Source organism: Rattus norvegicus, chromosome 4 (genome assembly GCF_036323735.1).
Source record: "Rattus norvegicus strain BN/NHsdMcwi chromosome 4, GRCr8, whole genome shotgun sequence".
NCBI classification, from domain to species: Eukaryota; Metazoa; Chordata; class Mammalia; order Rodentia; family Muridae; genus Rattus; species Rattus norvegicus.
In genome coordinates, this window is record NC_086022.1 from 176,925,825 (window position 1) to 176,946,874 (window position 21,050).

The window sequence follows — 21,050 nt, forward strand, 5'->3', positions numbered from 1 at the left end:
GACTAGATTAACACTACAAAAAATATTGCCAAATTAAAAAGTCTTTAAAAAGAGACAAAAGCTACTTTTAAATTTAATTCATCTTAATCAATTCTAAATCTTTTCCTGTCTTCTTTTAGCCCATTGGTTTTTTGTTTGTTTATTATTTTTAAGTAATAAGTCTAAATTAATATAACACTTCTCTATACACAAAGTTATAGTTTATAATCAGCTTATAAACTGAACAATCTCATGACCTATGGAGCCCTAGCACTCTGCCCACACCCTGGAAACCACTAAACATCCAAATTTGATGGATTTACTCAAGAACATATGCAAATTATTCATAACAAAGTAAGATAATTTAGGAGACAACATAAGAAGGTAGCCACTAACTTGGCCCTTGCCAATTGGAAATACATAGGCTGAGGGATTATAAGGAAGAAAACAGTATCATTAACCTCATAGAGCCACAGAGTACAGGTCTCCAGCAGTAAAATAGAGCAGCTGGTAAATAAGAAACCAGTTGGTATGGAGAACATGACAGACAAGACATGATTAACAATGTTTGGTAAGGCTTCCTATGCAAGAATGTTTATGAGAACATGACAAGGGAAAACACAGCAGGGATAGTCAGATGGTTCAGCAGGAAATGGCATTTGTCCACCAAACCTGAACCCAAAACAGCAGTGCAATCCCTGGGCCAACCACACTGGCATGCAAGTGTCAGCAGAACTGTCTTCTGACCACCACACTGGCATGCAAGTAAAACACACACACACACACACACACACACACACACATATGCACACATTCAGAGAGAGAGAGAGAGAGAGAGAGAGAGAGAGAGAGAGAGAGAGAGAGAGAACTGTAAAACTGTATGTTAAAATACTACAGACACGAAATGGCCAATAATCAAATTGCAGTAACTTACAGATGAACCTAAAAGCAGCAAAAATAGAAAAAAACAAATGAATTTAAGAACATTTTCCAGCAATGTTGGAGAATCTGTTAACAGTTTAGAGACAGCATGGAGGCATTAGAGGACTGTAGGGTCAGCAAATCACAGGACTCTCTAACAGTGAGAAGCAGCTGGATGAACGCCTTTTCTGGAGCTACTGGTCAACCCCACACTGAAAAATCTTATTATCTACAGAGCTGTAGGACTCTGCCCATACCCTGGAAACCACCCAAATCGATTATCAATTCCTACATGTCAAGAACTTGCTATCCTAGAAATGACACTAAGAATGATTTTCAAACTTACCAATGTATAAAGGAGAGTTTTCCGATTTGGCAAAGTCTTCAATGTAGGAAATACCCAAGGGCATGATGGGAGTTTCACCAATTCCACGTATAATGTTTCCTACCAGTACATATATCCACATTAATGATTTCATTTCTTTTATACACTCTGCATTAAAACAAGAGAAAAATACATGTGTATTTTGACAGTCAACTGTTATTGACAGTTTAAATTTTTCTGTGAATGTTTCTCAGGTACAAGCCCATGACCATAGAGTGACTTATATTACTCTGCTGGCTGTGACTCAGCCATTCACCCTAACTGTGTAATTTGAAAGAATTCTAACCAGTAGAGTGGAAGGGCTATGGTGGAGCCAATTCCCGCTCAGGTGGAAGACAGGACTTTACAGGAGATGCTGCTTCCCAGCTCAGTGTTTGGGGGCAATGCATTGCTTGGGAATATTTACACCATAGAAATAGGTCAGCAGCAAAAACAAAGACTCCCTCACATCCAGGGAGTCTGTTTTCTACCAAGCAGAGAATCGAGTGTATTAATATGTGCACTGCCCGTTTCTTCCACAACTCTGAGGAAGAAAAAAACAATAAGCAAATGTATGTATATATCTCTGACAATTCATGCTGTATTTACACAACACAGACCAAAGTTTTATGGAAGCTTGAATTCCCCAAGGCCTCAATTACACTGTAGAAACTAAAGATTTTAACTGCTTGGTAAGCATATTTTTATTCAGAGTCCATCATTTAAAATCAACCAAATACTCCCAACAATTGGAGTAGCAGGTGACCGGTGGAATAACAAAAACTAGGCCAAAAAGAATTGAAAGGCGAAAGGAGAAATCTTTGAAGGTTTGCATATGCCTCTCAAATTTGTTCAAAACTAAATGAATTGCCGCAGCTAAGTGAAGCTGTGACGTCATGACTTCAGGGAAGTAAAGGACAAGGCACCCTCTCCTGTGGACTGGTTAGCACTGCCCAGGAATGTCTTAAGTACAACTGGGCCATGAGATTATTGCTTATCCTTTCCTAGCTCAGTGAGTCAGTTTCTATCTCTAGGTATTCAGATTTTATCTTTGATAAACAAGACGGTTTCCATCTAGAGATCGCAGGGAGATGCTGAACCCTCTTCCAAGGTAAAGCAGAAAGGATCAGATACTGAAAGAATTAAGTGCAGTTCTGGGGCTCTTCGCTTGGGGAGAATCTTAATCCATGAACTGCAAAGTCAGAAGTATAAGGGGAGGCTTCTCAAAACTCAGATCAAGAGGTGAGAAAGCTAGCATGGGAGCTACTGTCTAATCAGGAGGTAAATGCTAGCATGCAGGTCACTGATTCATACTGCCATGCTTAGGAGGTCTCTGAAGCGCAGAGCTTCAGACGTGGCAGCTCTTTGACGCTCAAGTTTGATCTCCATAGATTTCCTGAGGCAGTGACCATCCGAACCGTGGAGACTGCTGCAATTTCTGTGACATGAATCCAGCATAAAATGGAGATGCTCTGGCCTGAGGTGATTCTGCTGACTCAGCTCTAGACTAAGTGTTGAGGAAATGTGCTGGGTCTTTTACCACATGTGACTTCAAAAACACTTTGTCAAATGGATAAGTAAGTGTGTGCACCTTCATGAGTATATATGAATCACATGTGTGCAGATGCCCAGAGGGTCAGAAGAGGGCACCCAGTTCCCAGGACTATATTTCCAGGTGCTTGTGAGCAACCTGATGTCAGTTCTGGAACCAAAGCAGGCCCTCTGTGTAAATACTGTGGGGGTTTGAGTGGAAATGCCCAGAGGCTCTGGTGTTAAATTCATAGTCTCTAGTTGATGGTGCTGTTAGGGGAGGTTTAGGAAGAATGCCACTGGAGACAGGCTTCAAGAGCTAACAGCCTCATTTTACTTCCAGATCGCTCTATCTGTGTCCTATGCTAACAGTAGAAATGTGAGCCCTGAGCTTCCTGTTCTTCCTACCATGCCTCCCTGCCCTGATTGCTTCGCATCCCTCTAAGTCACTTAAGTGGGTGACCTAAGACCATCAGAAATATCAGATATTCATACTAAGATCCATAATAGTAGCAAACTCCATTATGAAGTAGCAAGAAAATATTTTTATGGTTGGGGTCAACACAACATGAGGAAGTGTCTTAAAGAGTCACAGAATTAGGAAGGCTGAGAACCTCTGATATAGAACTATAGACACAACGAACTCTTACTTTATAAATTTCCTTCATCATGGTGTCTATCAGAGTAAAACAGAAGCAAGTAATGCATGCAGTACATTTACACGGCACCCCGCTGTGTCTGTGAGGGCATGTCCAGAGACAGGCCATCATGGCTCTGACATAATCAATGGACAATTTGTTGATGCAGTCATGAGACTTACATCATTGAACAGTACTGAAAGGTAAGAGGTGGGCCTATTTGGAGGAAGTTGGTCATGGGGATTGCATGATCACAGAGATTATATCCCACCACTTCCTGTATCTTGGTCTCTATTCTTACTACCCACCAAGAAATAAAGGCCAGTATCAGCCAAGACTCATGCCACCATGGTACTCTGTCCATAAACATGGGGCCAAGTGACCACAGGCTGAACCCTCTGAAACTGTGAGGGAAAACAAAGATTTCCTCCCTTGAGTCCTTTCCTTGGCTTTTAACCACAGTCATATAAAAGTAACTAACACCATATATGAGTGGACTTGAGCCTGTATCACAGGGCCTGGGCCCAGAGGAAATAAAGGAAGCATCACTGTTTGATTGAACTGCAAAGTTATGTCTCTGTCAAAGAGGGAAAAGGAGGTTCAAAGGCAAATTCCTGGGTGACAAAGGAAACTGTGACATATGTGCCCACTGTCCCATGGTACACAGCATAGATCCAGGGAAGCTTCCTTTTGTCTGTATTTCCTACTTGTATAATCACTGTGATAGATACCTTTTGTCAAGTTGACACAAATTTAGACACCCAAGAAGAAGAACTCTCAGGTGAGGAATTACCTCCATCGAACTGGCCTGTGGGCATGTCTAGGATGTGTTTTATTTCTTGGCTAAGTGATGCGAGATGACATAGACTACTGTGGGTGGCACTACCTCTGGGCAGGTGGGCCTAAGCTGTAGAATAGATGTAGCTGAGCAAGACAGAGAAGCCAGCTAGGATACAGCATTCCCCAATGGTCTCTGCTTTGGTCTGTAACTGCAGGTTCCTGCACTGGCTTCCCTCATGGTGGACTATAATTGGTAAACTAGATAAACTCTTTCCTCTCTTGAGTTGCTTTCAGTCAGTGTTTTATTACAGCAACAGGAAACCAAATAGACCAATCCATAGATCACCTCATATGTCTAAATGTATCCTTCTAAGTTATTTTTCCTTGGAATACTAACTCTCTTGTGTTGCCTAAGAAAGAAAGGATTCTTAATATGTGTATTCAAACTCAGGAGGAAGAGTATTCTAGGTTATTACACACCTCCCTTCTCTGAAGAAGGAAATAAATTGTGTTCATTTGTCTTAAGTGTCCACTAAACCCAGTGTCCTACTAAAGCCCTTCATAAAAGAGCATCCTATGGCCAAGTCTCTGAGCAGAAAGCAATGAGAAGCAGGAGTCAACCTGCTGGGTCTTGCGTTGGCTTTAAGGTCTGGGATCTGTTCTCCATACACAAGAAGCTGTTTGAGGACAAGTTGCTTGTAGGTGAAATCGTTGTTTCATATTCGTATCTGTGTGGACACAGGAAACATTCACTGTGAGGTGTTGAGTGCAAGGAAAGCATCTGCAGATTACTGGCTCCTGCTTCCCTGCAAACAGGGTCTTGAGAGCCAGCAAAAACGTTTCCACAGCGGTCTAATCATGAATTCTATGGCAGGACAACCAAGATGATACAGCAGGTAAAGCACTTACTGCACAGGACTAATGACCTGAGTTCAATCCCTGAAACGGCCATGGAAGTGGCAGGAAAGGAATGACGATATAAAGTTGTCCCCTGATAGACACGTGTACACACATGCAAATGCATAAGCACAAGCACATACATATAGGCACACAGACAGACAGCAGACAGACAGACAGCGAGACAGCGAGAGAGATAGGAGAAAGCTTTATCATTAGGCTGGACATGTAGTTCTGGGTTTAAGCTCTAGAACTACATAAACGGGGTGTGGTGGTCCATGCCTTTTATTGAAGCACTTGAGAGGTGGAGATGAGAGAATCCAAAATTCAAAGCCACCCTCAGCTACACAGCAAGTTTGGGGGCAGCCTGGGCTTCATGAAAAACTGCATCCCAACCCCCCAAAGTACCAAAAAAAAAAATCAACTAAGCAATCAGTAGTATCAAAAAAGATTGATAATCACCAAAAATGCCCGTACTTACATTTGGCTCCCAAGCCATGAAAGTAAACTAACTTTCAGATTCTCTAATGTCAACTTTCGTGATTTTTATATGACTATTTCCTAGAAATAATTGGTGTCAAGAAAGAAAAGCAAGAAAAAAGAGATACGGGGCTGGGGATTTAGCTCAGTGGTAGAGCGCTTGCCTAGGAAGCACAAGGCCCTGGGTTCGGTCCCCAGCTCCAAAAAAAAGAACCAAAAAAAAAAAAAAAGAAAAAAGAAAAGAAAAAAGAGATACAATAAAGTAGAATTAAGAAGACAAAATCTCTAGAGAGACATAAACAACACAAAACAAAACACCTACTCTGGGTTGTCTGAGCTGTGACTCTATCTTACCTTTCTGGGAATTCAAGTAATCATTCTTTCACGGTTTTCAATGACTTCAATAGAAGAAAAATACACACACATCATAATGAGAGGTGACAGAATCCATCACCTGACAACACAGTGTCATGAGACCAAAAGTGCTAATAAACTATGGTCAGTAATTTTGAGCAAATCACCAATGATCATTGTCCTAGAAAGATAATGACAGAATGCAAGTATAAAGGAAAATGTGCCCGTCTGAGTCTCTCTCCAGTAGAGAGGATGCTGGTTGATTTCTAAGTCTTTTTTAGATGAAAGACAGCAAGGGGAAGACACAGACTGCTGAATTCTGCGTGAGTGGAGAGCTATACTTGCCAACATTTTCATTTCTTTGCTTTACGATACTGCATAAAAATCAAAGTAACTTCCCCTTAGAACAATTAGTTGGAGACCCACACAGATGTGGACAGTAAACTGTAGACAAGAGCCTGTGTCTCTCTACTCATGATCCCAAGAGACTAGGACAAATTCAAAGAATTGTCACCTTCAGAAGAAGGTAGAAAAACACAATAACACAATAACAGTCAAATATTTCTTGATGCTGATTTGACTAGAACAGAAAGTTAAATATATTTTTAAAATTCCTTTCAGTTCCCTGTAAAACCACTGGAGAAAATAAACCATCCTTCATTTGGTCCAGTATCCTTGTATTGTTCATTCAAGGTCCATTTATTCCTCAAAATGACAAAAAAAATAGATAATAAAAAGATTTCAAACTGAAAGGGGACAAATCTACTTCCACAAATATAAAGGGATTCAGATATGGAGATGTAGCTCAGGTGGTCATCGGTCTCTGTCAGGCATCCTGGGTTTGATCCTGAGCCCTCTGAACACCCTGTAAACCCAGACCTGGTAGGGAGTGTCTGTAATCCCAGCACATGGGAGGCAAGAGGATCAGAAGTGAATGAATATCCTTAACTATAGTGTGAGATCAAGGCCAGCCTGAGCTACATGAAACTGTATTGAGAGAGAGAGAGAGAGAGAGAGAGAGAGAGAGAGTGTGTCTTGTGACATACCAGATGCCTCTGTGGTTAGAGATGCTTGTATGCAAGCCTGACAACTTAGATTCCACCTAAGGTACCACAGGGATGGCAGACAGAATCAACTCTTGAGAGTTGTTGTCTGACCTCATGTGATAGCACACACACACACACACAAACACACACACACACACACACACACACACACACACACATACACAAACACCAACTACTACAGCAAACACAAAAGTAATTTAAAAATGTAAATGAGAGACTAAAAGTATAGAGTATAATCAACTTAAACTCAATAAAATTTTGAGACTGGGACATGGATACGCAAATTGCCAGTGAATCAAAAGGTAACCATCACTATCATGCTATGGGAGCAACAGGACATGTTCCAGGCCTCCCGGGAAGCTGCATAAGCAGATTCCCAATGCAGGGCCCAGCTGGGCTCACAAGGCAGAGTCTAAAGCGAGCCTCAGGCTTGCCTTTCATCTCTTCAAGTAGATATGCTCGAAGGTACAAGAGGATACGAACAGGGACACTGAGGATACAGAGGCCCAAAAGGAGGGTCATTACAGGTTTTAAAATTTTGCATAATAAAGGTGATATTCCTATTCCATTTCTGGCTAGTAGCCGAGTTTCTACCCCTATAGCAAGAATGGACAATTCCTTCCTAGATATACAAGCTATTTAGGTTTCAGAGAAAGCTCAAAAATCACCCAGTCCATGTTCAATCACCTTTGAGTTCTCCTTATGAAAAAGGCAAAAGGTTGCCATTAACCAAGTCTACGTGTATATACTGAACTCCAAGTTGGCTTCCTGTTTTTATTCTCTCTTAGACACGAATAAAAAACCAAGACAATCATGAAGGAAACTCTATTCCAGTAAAGTCAAAGACAAAAGAGAGGAAAGCTACACTTGAAGGAGCCAGAGACAATGGAGACAGGAAGAAAGAGTCACACAGGAAAAGACACTGGATTCTTGAGAAAAATAACAAGATGTTCCCCTCAGAAGAGATATTTGAGGTGGAGATGTGTTCTTGACAATAAAAAGCCATAAATGTGATAATGTGAGTGACAAGCCCATTTAAGAGACTGGATGACAACGTTAAATCTCCAAGGGACTATGGAGGAGATGAGAAGACATGAGGTTAGAAAATGAAGATGGCAAGATAATGAATAGAACAGAGGAGCCATTGCCCAAATAGCAGCTGCAGGAGGAAGAGGGGAAGGAGGGAAGAACATAGTATGAAAGAGAAAAGAGTCCCAGAAACCTCGGAAAATGTCCTGAGTGCAGGCATCTAATAGAGCTGGCAAAGGACTTCTAACAAGGGTCATCAGTTTCAGACTGTGGAGCTAAGAATGAAACCTGTCAGGAGAATTAGAAACTGATCACACGCTTAGTGGTACTAATTCTAATTTCAACCCCCACGAACTCTGACTACATATTTTCTCTCTAAGGAATGAAGTGTGGGAGTGCGGACAGGAAAGCACAGAAGAGGATGCTCCTCCAGTGAGCATTGAAGAGCAAGATAGAGACAAAACAAGGTCATTGTCATGACTTGTCCTTGTAGTAGCAACACTTGGGAGACTGAAACAGGAAGATCACCATGAGTTTAAGGCCAGTCTTAGCCACATATTAAATTCTAGCTAAGCCTGTGCTACATAGCAAGACCCTGTCTCAAACAGAAAAGCAAGTGGGGTGGGGATGGGGGTGCTAGAGAGAGGGCCAGGTGGCAGAGAGCACTTGTTGCTCTTGAAGAGGACCTGGGTTCACTTTCCAGCAATCGCACAGTAGCTAACACCATCTGTAACTCCAGTCCAGAAAATCTCACACTCTTTTCTGATCTCTGTGTGCCACAAGACGCACAGGTAGAGCACAAATGCATACGGGTAAAACATCCATACATATAAAATAGGTAAAAGGTCTTTAAAACAAAAGAAAGGAAAATAAATAACAAAAAAGAGGAGGTGGAGAAGGAGGGAGAGGAAGAGGAAGGAAGGGAGAAAAACAAATTCATAAGGAAGAGAGTGATGGAGGAGGCCAAGGAAAGGGCAGTGAGCTCACAGTTCAGAGACAGGGGAGTATGGTAGACAACAGCAAAAGGACAACAGTGAAGCCTCTGACCTGTACTGGGGAATGTCACACTGCCAGGCAATGAAGAACTTGTGCCATAGTGAGAGACAAAAAGAAAGCCCATCAAATGAAAAAACAAATCACATGCTAAATATTAAATCTATGTAAAAGTTGAGTTCTATGACAAAGAACAGCATGATTTTATGAAGGTAACATTTTATAGTCATGCAAATATAGATAGTAAGTTCTGTGTATCATTTAACATTTAAGTATTAAAAGCTAACAAAACATGAAGACAAATAGAACTGAAAACTGTTCCTTGAAACCAGGAATGAGAAGAGTAAGAAGTAACTCAACATACTTCCACTTTTACAATTTTCTGTGCAAGTTACTTCAGCAAAGGTGAGAATAAAAATCAGCCTTGACGTTGATCTATCTCCTGATGACCTACAGTTATGCAAGTGTAGACCCCTGGTAACCAAAGTATCAAAACACAAGGACTCAGCACAAGGCTTAGGAGATTCAGAGAATCCAGTCGTGTGTCTAAATCCATGAAAGAGCTGGCTCAAGTCTCTACTACACAAAAGACGGGCTGGATGGGACCTTAAATGAACCCAAGGCCACAAGAGTCACACATCCTATGGGCAGACTAGATACCACTTCACCTACTTTCCAAATTATCGCCCTGTACTTTGGGGGAGTACTGATCCTCCCAGAGAGGAAATTCTAAGCTTCATTTCCTGTAGTTTAGAATTGAATCTAAAGTATCATCAAGGATTGGAGTACTCACCTGCCCATGAGGAAATGAGGTAATGACATTAAGAAACACCCCAGGCCCATAATCACACATCCAACACCAATCATGATAGGTCTGTGCAGTTTTGTTCCAAAATAACTCACGAATATAATCAACAAAAGATTTCCTGGGAAGAGGGAAGAATGAGAACACGCGTTTCAGGAAAGCATTAGCAGCTCTTAGTCAACAGCCTCTCCAGCATTTGGACTCTAGGGTTCATTGCTCAATATCTACATAAAGAAAACAGGGATGGGGGATTGGGATGTTTTGTGGTCCTGAGGGAAGAATCTCTTCCTCTCTGGAAAATACTAAAACTCTATCATCCGTCCCTTAGTATGGGCTACAAAAGCAAGTGTAGTCCTGCGTGTCACCTCTGACCACCCCGCTCATTCCTGCCCTACGCTGTCTCACATGGGTTCATCGTATTAGCTCACCATTTAAAAACACCTGTACTGCTCAGCATGGCCAAGCTGGATGCCTGCTTCTATTGTCACTTCTTTCCTTAGACGGCATAATACTGTTCAGAGTCCTAATGCTTTAAGCAGGCCTTAGGTGTTCATCACAGTAGGCAAAGGGTCAAGGCAAACATTCATCTTCAAGGTTTATAAGAAAGTTTGGTTTACAAAACTTGCTGGGAAGCCCCGTACTGACAGAGGTGCCTTTGATAAGCATGTTTGGGAGTTGAAAGAACTATGGGACTGGTAGCACAGACCAGCTATCCCCAGCTACTGAAAGGCCAGGCAAGGAGGACTGCAAGATCAAAATCAGCCTGTGCTACAGAGTGAGGTCAAGATAATCCTGGATAACTTAGGGAGAACTTTCTTTGCTGTCTTGCTTTACGTACTTAAAGACGATTTCTCTTTGAAGAAAGTAAAAACCATGATTAAGGTAGAAACAAGAGACACCAAGGACCATGTCACTTGGTTTATAGAGGAAATCTTCCTCTCTTTTGCACTTTGTACTCTCATATCCCAGTTTATCACCCAAAATCAGGGGCTGTGAAGTTCATTCACCCTTCTTTGGGATTGTGTCTGACACTACTCAAACATAGGAAAGAATCCTTCTTTTCTCTAGAGACTAGGAGTAGAGAGCCATCAATCTCACAGAGACAGTAGCGGAGGGAAATATTTGCTCTCTCTTTTGGAACATAAGTTCCCCAAGTCTCCCACAGCAATCTTTTAAATTGCCAAGGGATAAAAACTCTTAGTTTCTCTTTGAGTTACCAAATGATAGAATTAGATATTGCTGCTCCTAATCTTCTGCCACTTGTCAGAAGAGGGGACCCTCTCAGGGTATATAGCACTGATTGGTTGCCTTCATGACAGTATTTAAATAAGTGGCTTCTTCACACTTAACCGGGCTCTTCCATCAACGTCAGGAAGCATGTAACTCAAGTCAGATTAAACAGCATAATGCAGGAAATGAGGAGAAAATGTCAACACATAAAAATAAGTAAATGAATAACTCACCAATCTCAAAGCTCCCATTAATGAATCCAACTATAGATGTGGGGATATCAAATTGTCTCTCTATTTGTGTAAGCATGGTATTCATATAAATTCCTGATAGTGATTTGGATACATATGCCCATGTTAATGCCAACAGAAACATCTAGGAAGAAAAATGTTTAAGGAAAATGAGGACATTGTTTTTAATTTGTCATCTACTGGCAAAACAACCTCCCAGGAGATGGATGACCATATCCAAAATTAACACCCTTTAACATGCAAGAACCTTAAAGTGTAACCTCTCCTCTGCCATGCAATCATCACTCTAGACATGCAGTTAGAATAGTTCATTGATCATCATGTTGTTGATAGGTATGGCTTTGCACATTAATCAGTGTACCTTATTCATACAGAAAGACGTGAACTTGTTCTATGTAAGGCACAGCTAGTAATGGGTCTACAGTACTATACTGTTACCTCAGGACAAGTGTTGTCCCATTAAGGAAGGGAAGGAAGAGAACACGGACATACTAGGGCATTGTGTTTGCAGCAAGTCTACTATGTTCTCTATGCAGGAATGACAGGTCTCTGGATATTCCTGGCCAGATCAATACTTAGTCCTCTTGTTTTGTATTCTTGGGCACAAAAAAGCTACATTCTCACTGCTGGAGGCAATGACCACAGAAACTGATATCTTTTTTTCTTCTTGGTGCAATATTCTTTGTAACACCTTATCTGAGCAGTCCAAGTGGTGTTAATGGCATAGAAAACAGGGAAGAACATTTTGGGGGTCCCTTGGGTGCAGGATAAAGAGTGGCTATATACACAAATTATTCTGTGTTAGATTAGTACTTTTTGCTCATAAATTTGTTGTCACAAATAACAATTAATCAAGATAAACCTGAGCAGAAACATATGCAAAGGAAGGAATTGGAAAGTGTGGATGCCAAATTCAGTAGAGTTCAAAAGTGTAGATGTTTGCCTTCTAACTCCAAATCCCAATCACTGAGATAATCTTTCAGAAGATATGGATAATATTCCCATGGATTTCATATTTCAGAACCTGTATATAAAAGCAAGATCTACCACATTTTAAAATGACCAGAATTGGGAAGATCCTTTATTCTATTTATGTTTTGAGGGGAAAAGCTAAATAAGTAGCAGTGAGCACTATTCTTCTCCTAAAGTACTTGGTTCTGTGCAGAGGTAAAGGAAACCAGTGGCCATGCTCATTCAGGTCTCCTGCTACATAACATCTGTATTCATGACACTAATCTACCCACTTTTTACCTCAGCACTCTAGAGTCTAAAGCAAACCCCTTTGGAGCAGTCTTTCCACTCCTTGTAAGGGAGTTTTCTTTTTTTTCCTTTTTTTTCAAACTTTCTTTACGTGTATGTGTGTGTGTGTGTGTGTGTGTGTGTGTGTGTGTGTGTGTGTGTGTGTGTTTGGGATGAGTCCATTCATCAAGAATCATATGCATTAAAAAAACAGAAACAAAAACAAAAAATAAAAATAAACCAGGGACTCCCAATTGCCTGGAATTCACCCAGGAGGCAAGGCTGGCTCATTGATGAGCTACAAATAGCTGCCTGACTCCATCTCTTTATGATGAAATTATAGTCATATGTCACCATGCCTAGCTTTTAATGTAGGTTTTGGGGGCTGAACTCAGGACCTCCTATTCCAAAGCAAGTACTTTAATGATTGAGGCATCTCCCTGGGCTCCTTAAGAAAATTTCCCTTTTCTCTTTAATAGTTTTTATTGATTAAATTTGCTGCGTGTGATTTGTGGTATGTTTGTGTTATCATTTTTTCTTTTCTTCTCCTCATGTCTTCCTCATCAACACTCATACCCCTAGGAATCCTTTTCCAGGATTCATGAGTTTGGAGGATTTTTTTTTTCTTTTGGTTGGTTGGTTGGTTGGTTGGTTGGGTTTTGTGAGTGTGTGTGTGTGTGTGTGTGTGTGTGTGTGTGTGTGTGTGTTTGTGTACTAAACCTCTGACCATAAGACATCCTCAATTAAATATTTTTCTTTATAAGAGTTGCAGTGATCGTGGTGTCTCTTCACAGCAATGGAAACTTCAAGACAAGAACCAAGGATGACATTGAAAAGCAGTGTTTGTAAAGATACCTAATGATGTTTCTCTACAAATGCTATAAATACTAGTAGCTAATAACTACAATATTCATAGTTATCCTAACTTTGAAGCTGGAGTTACAGCCCAGCAGTTAAGAGCACTGGCTGCTCTTTCTGAGGACCTGGGTTAACTTCCCAGCACCCACATCATGGTTCAAAATCATCTCCAGTTCCAGGGGTTCTAACACCTTTTTCTGGTTTCCAAGGACAGCAGGCACACAACGGGTACACCAATGTGTATGAGAACAGAACATCAATATTCATAATATAAAACATAAATTTAGAGAAAGTAAAACGTCTTAAAAATGGAAGGGAAGGTGTAGGTTAGTGTCCTTAAACAGGTGAAAGCAGACACAAAAAAAAACGAGGCCTGTCATTGGATGAGAAGGAAGGGAGGTGGGAACCAAGGTTTTACAAGGAAAAGGAGAAGCAGAAGAGAGCAGACAGGCAACATGGAGGCAGACGTAAACCATCCTTGCCATGTATCTCTACAAATATACAGGTTGTTATGAATATTTCTTAAGGATTTCTGTAGGTCAATTTATCTTATCTAGGTGGACAGTTTATATCTTTATTAATTGGTTGTGAGTTTATTGTGTGGATGTATTAGATCGAGAATTTAACATATAAATCTGATTGATAAATTATAGTTTATTGAGTCCTGATTTCACTTGGTTGTTGGGAGTATAGGCAGAGTCCGTGTCAGGGAGCCATAATAGGCCAGCCCCATGCTGGACTTCGAGAGCCCTGATTGTACCAGGTAGCTGGAACCAGAGAGTTTGTGGCTGGCAGAGAGCCACCGAGAGAGATATCAACCAGAGATAAATTATGGTTAGTTCTGTATGGCCCTCCAGTGCCAGCACTAACTCTAGGGAGCAGTGTGGCAAGGTGCCACGGCTCATGGACCACCAGGATCTGAGAGTGCTTGGGGGCAGTGTGGAGCCACTGAGATAAAAGTACCCCGTAGTACCATGTTGTCCTATGGGTGCCGGTACTAGTGGGGATTAAAAGGTTCATGCATTTTTTAATATTTACTACAACAGGAAAGCATAGATTAGAGACAGAGGAGTTGTCTGGCATGTATAAGTACCAGAGTGCTTTTTATCTTAAAAAGTGAGACTACTAATACCTTTTCGGATGAAAACATTGAAATATAAACAAGTCGCATGGATTGGCCCAAAATGACACATGTAATAAGCATCTGGGGAAGGTTAGCAGCCAGCGCATCTAGGCTCCTCAGAAGTGAGAACTAAGGGATAACCTGAGGGGAGTTGGCTTCCAATAATTTGTACCCCATTGCAGGTAAAAGTGCTTTCCAGGAGCTGATTCTGAAGCCTCTTTTGCATCAGTATTTGGGTAAAGGTAAAACTAGCTTTTGATAGGAGACAGAACCATTCTGGAAATCAGTCTGGAGGTTCCTCAGAAAATTGGACATTGAACTGCCTGAGGATCCAGCTATACCTCTCTTGGGTATATACCCAAAAGATGCCCCAACATATAAAAAAAGACACGTGCTCCACTATGTTCATAGCAGCCTTATTTATACTAGCCAGAAGCTGGAAAGAACCCAGATGCCCTTCAACAGAGGAATGGATACAGAAAATGTGGTACATCTACACAATGGAATATTACTCAGCTATCAAAAACAATGACTTTATGAAATTCGTAGGCAAATGGTTGGAACTGGAAAATATCATCCTGAGTGAGGTAACCCAATCATAGAAAAACACACATGGTATGCACTCATTGATAAGTGGCTATTAGCCCACCCAAATGCTTGAATTACCCTAGATGCCTAGAACAAATGAAACTCAAGACGGATGATCAAAATGTGAATGCTTCACTCCTTCTTTAAAAGGGGAACAAGAATACCCTTGGCAGGGAATAGAGAGGTAAAGATTAAAACAGAGACAGAAGGAACACCCATTCAGAGCCTGCCCCACATGTGGCCCATACATATACAGCCATCCAATTAGACAAGATGGATGAAGCAAAGAAGTGCAGGCCGACAGGAGCCGGATGTAGATCGCTCCTGAGAGACACAGCCAGAATACAGCAGATACAGAGGTGAATGCCAGCAGCAAACCACTGAACTGAGAATAGGACCCCCGTTGAAGGAATCAGAGAAAGAACTGGAAGAGCTTGAAGGGGCTCGAGACCCCATATGTACAACAATGCCAAGCAACCAGAGCTTCCAGGGACTAAGCCACTACCTAAAGACTATACATGGACTGACCCTGGACTCTGACCTCATAGGTAGCAATGAATATCCTAGTAAGAGCACCAGTGGAAGGGGAAGCCTTGGGTCCTGCTAAGACTGAACTCCCAGTGAACTAGATTGTTGGGGGGAAGGCGGCAATGGGGGGAGGATGGGGAGGGGAACACCCATAAAGAAGGGGAGGGGGAGGGATTAGGGGGATGTTTGCCCGGAAAGCGGGAAAGGGAGTAACACTCGAAATATATATAAGAAATACTCAAGTTAATAAAAAAAAACTCAAAATAAAAAAAGCAGCTTAGCAAAGAAAGCTTGAGGGGCTCTACTGAAACTGGGCCAGTGCTCAAACTTCCTGAGTTAACTTAAGTGATGTAAACTTAACCCTGAGGTCACATTCTGTGATGTAAAAATGCCCTTGCAGCTTAGGAGAACAATAGTTGTCTCCAAAATACTGCAAAAGACTGAAGCAGCCAAAAAAAAAGGGGGGGGGGACTGTTTTCTTAAAAATAATGATCATTAGGTTGCCAAATCTTGAGGAAAATATTCTTCAGACTGGATCATAAGCCATGTTTACATAATAATCAACAGAGTGCTTCCTTCCTTCTATCAGGGAACCTTTCCTAGCGGTGACCTCTGACCTTCTGTCAGAAACCCCTAAAGATTGACCTCTGATCTCCAGCTAAGTTTCACCAGAAGATAATACACACCTAAAACATTTTAAACCCGCCCTCCTTTAAGGCACTCTAAATCAGTGGTCCTCAACCTTCTTAATGCTTGTGACCCTTTAATACAGATCCTCGTGTTGTATTGACCCCCAACTATAAAATTATATTTGTTGTTACTTCATAACTAATTTGCTACTGTTATTAATTGTAATGTAAACATCTGTATGACCCCTTCAAAAGAGTCATTTGACACTCCCACAGGGTATCGATCTGCTGGTTGAGAACCCCTGTTCTAAATCATTTTGATTAATTTTCTTGACTGGATAATCATGGTGAAGCATCTATAAATATAAAACCAACTTCTTTAAGACAAGGAATTAACAACACATTGGGTAAAATACCTTTCGCGTTGGAAAACTTCATGCAAACTGAATAACACTTTCAATGATTGTTTAATAAGGCTTCCACAAGTATAAACATGCATATGCAGAAAAATTCCATACCTTGATCTTGGAAAAGCATCTGACCTCATGGGTTGCAACCCTTTTCTCTGTTTCTCCCATATTGTTCTTCTGATTGTTTCCAGATGTCTACTCTTTAAACAGTCTTACTCCTATCATTCGAAGAAAGCAGACAGTTATTAATTAATTTATTTACTGAACTATAATATGTCATTCATTAAACAAAAGAAAAATGGAAAAAAAACAACAAACAACAAATACTGTCTTAGGGCTAGAATATCTTAATCAGGGTTTCTATTGCTATAATAAAATACCAGGACTAAAAGCAAATTAAAGGGGAGAAAGTTTAGTTTAGTTTACAGTTCTATGTCACAGTTAATCACTGAGGGAAGTCAGGACAGGAACTCAAGGCAGCAACCTGGATACAGGAGCCAATGTAGAGACCATGGAGGAACACTACTTCCTGCTTTGATGCTCATGAAGTGCTAGGCCTGCTTTCTTATGCAACCCAAAACTATCTACCCTGAGATTACCCTACCCACAGTGATGTGAGCCTTCCCACATCAATCATCAATCCAGAAAATGTACCACAGGCTAGATCATTGGTCGATCTCACTGGGATGTTTTTCTCAGGTGAGGTAGCCTCTTCCCAAATGACTCCAGCCAGTGTGGAGTTGGTAGAGGACAGTGTCTAGCACAGGAGGTTCGGGGGATAAAAATGTTGATCCCTAAGCTGGAGGACCTCAGTTTGAATTCTTAGCAGCCAAGTAAAAGCTGAGCTTCTCTTCATGTGCCTATAACCCCAACATTAGGAGCACCCAGACAGCACGGTCACTGCAGTGTACCGATCTGGCACGAGTACAGAATCATTCTAGAGGAAGACACATGTGGCACTGCTTTCAGGCCTCCATAATATACACACATACAAATCCATACACACAAACCAAATAGTACATTTATCTCTCTCACACACACACACACACACACACACACACACACACACACACACACACACACATGCTCCCAATCTCCTGAATAGAAACAATTTAAGCAGTATCTTCAGTCTCATAAAATTCTTTAGGAAGGTCTTTTTATTCTGACTGTTATAAATACCTGCGTGGGAGGAGATTGGGTTTGTTGGATTTCTAGTAAAAAAAAAAAAAGCCAATGCAAATAACTATGCTCATTCCTTGGTTATATTAAAGATAGCCTTGGAATTTGAACTTGCGAGGCTCTGACCGTAAGCTAATGACATCGTGGTTATTACAAAGCTTTTTGATTCTTTAGCCAAAGCAAATGAGACCATGAAAATGTGACATGCTTTGAACTCTCCTAAAGGCTTCTGCCTTTAATCATGCAAAAACATTGGTGTTTCCTTTATACTTGTAGCATGGAGACGGTGGCTTTCACGGTAACTGTCACCTAGTCATCTTAGTTCTTAGAGAGACTCAGACCTGGCCAGTGACCCTCTCACAAATTTCTCTACAGTTAAAGCAGTTAACAGGAAGAGCTCCTGTTAAGGACTGTGAATGATGAGAGGACCTATCCCACTGTCATTAATGTGATTAAATGTGATATAAAAACAACAAAAAAGAATGCAAAGACATCCATTGTGTTTGTACAAAGTCCTTGCCTCACTGAGCCAACAAATTTTGTGTGACCAGGCTTCTTTCCTGAGTTCCTTGCATTCCAAGACTTCCCTGAAGTCTCAGGAAGAAAGGCCCTCTTATACACTGTTGATTCAAAGAAACCTGAGGAGATACCGAATTTTAATTGTGAAAATAACCTAAGTAAAATCAGCAAGTCAGTCTACCACCTGTGAACAAATCCAGTGATTCTATGTTTTAAAATGTAGGGTTTAGGAAAAGACCAGACACCTAAACAGAGAAGTAGATGTGATTATTTATGACCTACATACTATGTATGGGTGAACATGTCCCTCTCTGTATAGGCAACATGTCAGCACAAGCATTTATATGCAATGCAGAAATTGAGTTGATCTCTATTCAACTGTTCCAACCTCATCAAACTTTACTTATTTTGTGTCTTGAAAGTAGGATATTTTTCATCACCACCAAAGTATTTTAATTTCATATTTAATCTACAAAATTTATTTTAGCATATCCATATGATTTCTAAGCAGAATCCACAGCACTAGTGTATGAAAATGCTCTGAACAATGGCTATTCTACAATTAATGCAGAAAGGTTCTAATTTTTTTTAAAACATCTAAAACATTTACCAGAGTTCCAAATCCCAGTCACCACTAGATGATGACTAGATGTATGATTCTAGTTCTCTTTATTGCCTTGCAGTTATGACAAATACTTTTCCAACACCTACTATGTGCCAGTCACTGCATGAAGCACCAAGATTCAACAAAGAACAAGACAAGTTTGCTGTTCTATAGAAAACTGAGGTCACTCAAGATGCCTCAGTCACCAGAGAAAGATTCTTAATCCCAGATCCCTAAGAACCTATGCTTCTCTTGGGAAGCATGTGTGTGTGTGTGTGTGTGTGTGTGTGTGTGTGTGTGTGTGTGTGTATACACATATAAATATTACTGTGCTTGATATATAGTGGTGATAGATAGATGTATACTGTGATACTTATGCTAAGGTACAACTTACTTATTGTGGACAGAGAGAAGAAAATTCACAGAATATGGATGAAAATTATAGGGACTATCTTGGCAGTTCTGAACAGACATACAAATGAAAACCTCAGTCTCCGGGCTCCCACATAAAACTTCGAGCCCATTTAACTTCCTGAAAGGGCTGAATATTAACTTTGGAAAGAATTGTAGAAGGGGGTTATTTGTAGTAAAGAGGAATCTCATGATTTAAGTCTATACCAAACGTACATTAGACATCAAACTCTCAGCTCTCCTCAACTGCCTCTTTTTCTCATCCACAGTACATCCTCTTATCAACCTTTCTTCTGTTCTTCCTTGCCCATGCTTGAGCCCAGGTTGGTCACTCTGCCTATCAGTAAGAAAGAACTTACTATTCTCCCACGTCAAAGCTATCTTTGCTTTCTTTCGTGGCCTAAAATATAACCACTCTAAATATCTATTTTTAATTTTTTCAGCCAAGAAGAACTGGATCTAGTTCCCAGAAGTCTCACTGGATATTTCTTTCCACGAGCACTAGGTAATCAACTGGGTAGTTTTTATCACCACCTTGAAGATTCCTTTGAAAACACATTTGCTGTATCAGAGAAGTTTTACAAACAGGTGTCTTACTAACAGTAAATAAACCATATAAAGCCAGGCACTTGAAAACAGATTCAGTGTTAACAAATGAACCACCACCTCCTTGTAAGGTGCCAACCTTCTCTATGAAAAATAGTCTACCTTTTCAGATACATTTTAAACATGCCTGTAGAGAAACAAAGACAAAGGAGCATCGGTTCACTGATTCAACCAAACCCGTGTAACTCAATACTGAAGCATGTCAATGTCACGTTATGCTACTGAACACGTTGAACCTAGATGAGAAACGTGCAAGAGTATGTGACAACCACGTGAGTAGTGTCCCTAGTGACCACAGCATTGTTTAAACAGTGACTCCTGCTCCCAGGATCACACAGTATCACAGATTAATCCACATCAATCATCAATGCTCAAGAAAACAGCACATTGTTCTTTTAATTAAGCAAAGAAAAAAATGTTATCTCCCCCCCTTTAGTATTCACATGAGGAGTGGGAGCACACTACATCCATTCTCAGGTAAAAGGGGCCACAACTCTGAACCATTTTCATTGTTTGTTTTAAAGATGCAGGATGGAGTGTCTGCTCTCAAACTTTTTAAGAATACGGCGGCGCAGAATTGCTAACTAGGTGGTGAGCATACTACGAAGCAGGTCTCTAGAATGCCGCACTGACACTCTATACTCATTGAGCAGAAAGGCCAGGGAGGGGGCACCGTTCGGTTGGTGCTCCTTAATAACATCTCAGTCACAGGAGAATAAAACTCTATACAAAGTGAACAGTCACTCACACTCAGTATCCACACAATTGGCAGCTATCAGAAAATGCATCCTGTTCATTCTACCCACTCTGTACTACTTTTAAGGAAAAAAAAAGACTTTGCTTTACCTTGGCCAAGTGAGAAGTACACACATGAAGATGCCTCAGAAAACGATGTTCTCCCTGGTGACTGAAAACGAAATTCACGGCAGCAAACATCTTATGAAAAGCACCTGTTTCCAGAATCCTCAAATTACTTCTATGAGAGACAGCCTATTGGGTACCTTCCAGCTGAAACACTTTCAACCAATACCCAGCCAA

At 40.8% G+C, this 21,050-nt stretch overlaps 1 protein-coding gene across 8 annotated transcripts in view; it reads right to left on the reverse strand.

Moving 5' to 3' along the window:
• The window catches only part of Slco1a5 (solute carrier organic anion transporter family, member 1A5), an 82,203-nt gene that overhangs the window by 22,438 nt on the left and 38,715 nt on the right, over positions 1-21,050 (reverse strand). For all 8 annotated transcript variants that reach the window (XR_010065708.1, XM_063286736.1, XM_063286732.1 and 5 more), the window contains 5 exons: positions 16,802-16,911; positions 11,301-11,442; positions 9,826-9,958; positions 4,834-4,940; positions 1,247-1,393 (listed from right to left, as the gene is read on the reverse strand). Coding sequence is in view for 7 of the 8 variants with exons in the window: in XM_063286736.1 (XP_063142806.1) it covers positions 1,247-1,393; positions 4,834-4,940; positions 9,826-9,958; positions 11,301-11,442; positions 16,802-16,861 (589 nt within the window). In the remaining variant the exon portion in view is untranslated. The remainder of the gene's footprint in view (positions 1-1,246; positions 1,394-4,833; positions 4,941-9,825; positions 9,959-11,300; positions 11,443-16,801; positions 16,912-21,050) is intronic.